The sequence below is a fragment of the Cryptotermes secundus genome, unplaced genomic scaffold (genome assembly GCF_002891405.2).
Source record: "Cryptotermes secundus unplaced genomic scaffold, Csec_1.0 scaffold144, whole genome shotgun sequence".
NCBI lineage: Eukaryota > Metazoa > Arthropoda > Insecta > Blattodea > Kalotermitidae > Cryptotermes > Cryptotermes secundus.
Genome location: NW_019740655.1, coordinates 10,551 through 13,234, shown reverse-complemented (window position 1 = coordinate 13,234; position 2,684 = coordinate 10,551). Strand labels below are relative to the sequence as shown.

Sequence of the window (2,684 nt, the reverse complement as noted above, 5' to 3'; positions counted from 1 at the left end):
AAAGTATTAAAAACTTGGGCAATGATACTAAAAAGTTTAAATCAGAGTTAAAGGATTATCTACATGCTCATTCCTTCTACTCTTTAGATGAATACTTCAATGTAAATAGAGAATGATGTAAAATTAAGTTATATTAATTTTTAAGCTAAAATTGCCTGTACTTATGTATGTAACCTTTTGACTTGTTCTGTATCCATAGGTACTAACCTGCTTAGGATTTATAGAATGTAAATAAATTCAATTCAATAAAATTAAACGAGTGTCTGATCATCCATTTTGAATCAGATAAAATTTCTCTGTGATTTAAGAATATTTTTATCAACATCATGATAAAGCAGAAATTGAAGTCAGAAACATGTAGTATTAGCCGAATAATGAATTACGACATACACGTAATGGCATTAATACCCCCCTCCCCTTAATTCTTCGTGAAAGCATTTATGTTGAAAGTGTAAGATGCTTTTCCTTCAGCATTAATTTTTAAAATTTCATTTTAATTCATAACTGTATTAAACATTGTTTCTTCATTTCAAGCACACAGTTTTGAAACAGCACAAAAATTATGAAAATTATATTCGTTTAGTGTCTCTGTTTTGTTGTGTAGTTACTTGGTAATATAAAATGCCCAAAGTCAGACACACTGTTACATCAGAAGTAGTTGATTCTGAGATCGTCCCCCTCATGCCATTTATATTTCTTTTTTCACAGGGATTTGATGTCTATATACAATGAACCACCACCAGGGTTGTTTGTTGTTCCTGATGAGGATGACATGACCATTATCCATGCACTTATCACTGGGTCATTTGATACTCCATATGAAGGTGGATTTTTCTACTTCCTTATCCGCTGCCCATCTGACTACCCCATCAGGCCACCTCGAGTGAAACTGATGACAACGGGTGGAGGAACTGTCCGTTTCAACCCAAACATGTACAAGTGTGGAAAAATATGTCTCAGTATACTAGGGTAAGACAATTTTGCCATGACTTTTGCATGGTTTGGTAAATCTGTTGATCCTAAATTATAATATCATCATTGAAGGTGAACTTATGACAAACTGCTTTCCTGTTCAATTGTCACATCTCATTCAGGCTTTCTCCTCTTCCTGCTGTGCACTGAAAATTGGTGAAGTCTTATATAATTTTTAAATTAATTTTGCAAAACTGATTACTGTGACTGAATTTGTATAAATGGCTCTTGTTAAACATATTTTGATGAAATTTGGTATTGCAGTTCTTAGTAGGTTGATTGGATTCAGCTTTAGTTTACATACAGTTACTTGAATTGTTGTGTTCATTATCCAAAATTTAGTTTAGACGATTTTTGTTTTTTTAGTGTAGGAATTCAAATTACTTTCATATTTGAAAGCCACACACTATTTTTATGCCATTGTGGAATTATGTTTGGGTGAAAGTTAAAATTAATTTTTATTGATATCACGTTTAAAGGTAAAAGTAAAGTTGGCCCTGTGCGTAATGAATTAAGCACCATGCCATGAAGACATATGGGAGAGTGGAGATATAGCTGCACCATTATTGACCTCAACTCTAGATGGAGGTGAGTGGTTAGTGTCATGCCCCAGCCACTTTACCCCTCATGGAAAGAGCCCCAAGTACCCACTGTATAGGAGGCTTGGTGGATTCCAGAGCTGGTTTGAACACTGTGGAGTAGAGAAAAATCTCTTACCTTGCCAGGAATTGAACCCAGCCATCCAGCCTGTAGCCCATTTCTATCCAGGCTGAGTTATCCTGCCCCACAGGATAACGTTTACTGGCTAAAAATTATTCCAGTCAGTATTTAGAACATAGTAACACAAACATTTAATTTTATATTCATTTCATTGATATGATCAAGTGTTATGAGAAGTCATTATTATCTTATCAGGATAGTACTTCTGTTTCTTTGTCACATGGTACTGATGAGAATATTATGAAGTAAATATGGTGACAGTCTTGCTAGTGAGGATCTCTGAAGTACAAGAGAGCTAATAATTTTGATATGTAAGGTTGCATATTTGAATTCGTTCGGAACAAATTTGTTTTTGTTCCCCTTCTTGGGAGTTAATGGATATAATTTATAATCCCTATCATGCTGTTTCCATTCAGTTGATGCAGAAATCGCATGGATAGTGAAATAAAAAATATGATACATCATGCAGAAACATCAATCTTATGAGGGGATAGAAATCTGGATTGAAAGCATTGTTGTTCTGATTATTGTCCTTTGTTACTAAGTTTTTTAAACTAAGTGTATAATTGAAAGAAAAAGTGGCATGTTTACATTGAGCTTGTGAAAAGTCTCCATTTCATTCATCTGTTAAATGAATACGGAATGTATGAAGTTTGGTTACGTGGTCAAAATAACGTAATACTTACAGTTCTGTAAATGTGTTGTTTGGGATTGGAAAATCTGAAGTACTTATGGCTGAGGAGGAAAGCTGTATGTTGTAGTGTTTGTTTTCAGTCATTACCGTCGCATATTAGTGACAGAAAGTTTCAAGCAGATTATAAATGCTACAAGTATTATGTTTTTGGACATTATCCATCATCCTCTCTATTTTCTAAAAAATCGTCCTGTTTATTTTTCAAAACACATCGTTTCTAAATGGTTCTGGCGATGAAGTATAACACTCAGAATTACTGAGGTTTTGGAATTTTTCCTTCTTATGGTATTCCCGGGGG

At 34.1% G+C, this 2,684-nt stretch overlaps 1 protein-coding gene across 2 annotated transcripts in view; it reads left to right on the top strand.

The window, feature by feature from the left end:
- Positions 1-2,684, top strand: part of LOC111872361 (ubiquitin-conjugating enzyme E2 Z-like) — a 22,108-nt gene that overhangs the window by 8,884 nt on the left and 10,540 nt on the right. For both annotated transcript variants that reach the window (XM_033754651.1, XM_033754650.1), the window contains exon 2: positions 709-969. In XM_033754651.1, coding sequence (XP_033610542.1) covers positions 709-969 — 261 coding nt within the window. The remainder of the gene's footprint in view (positions 1-708; positions 970-2,684) is intronic.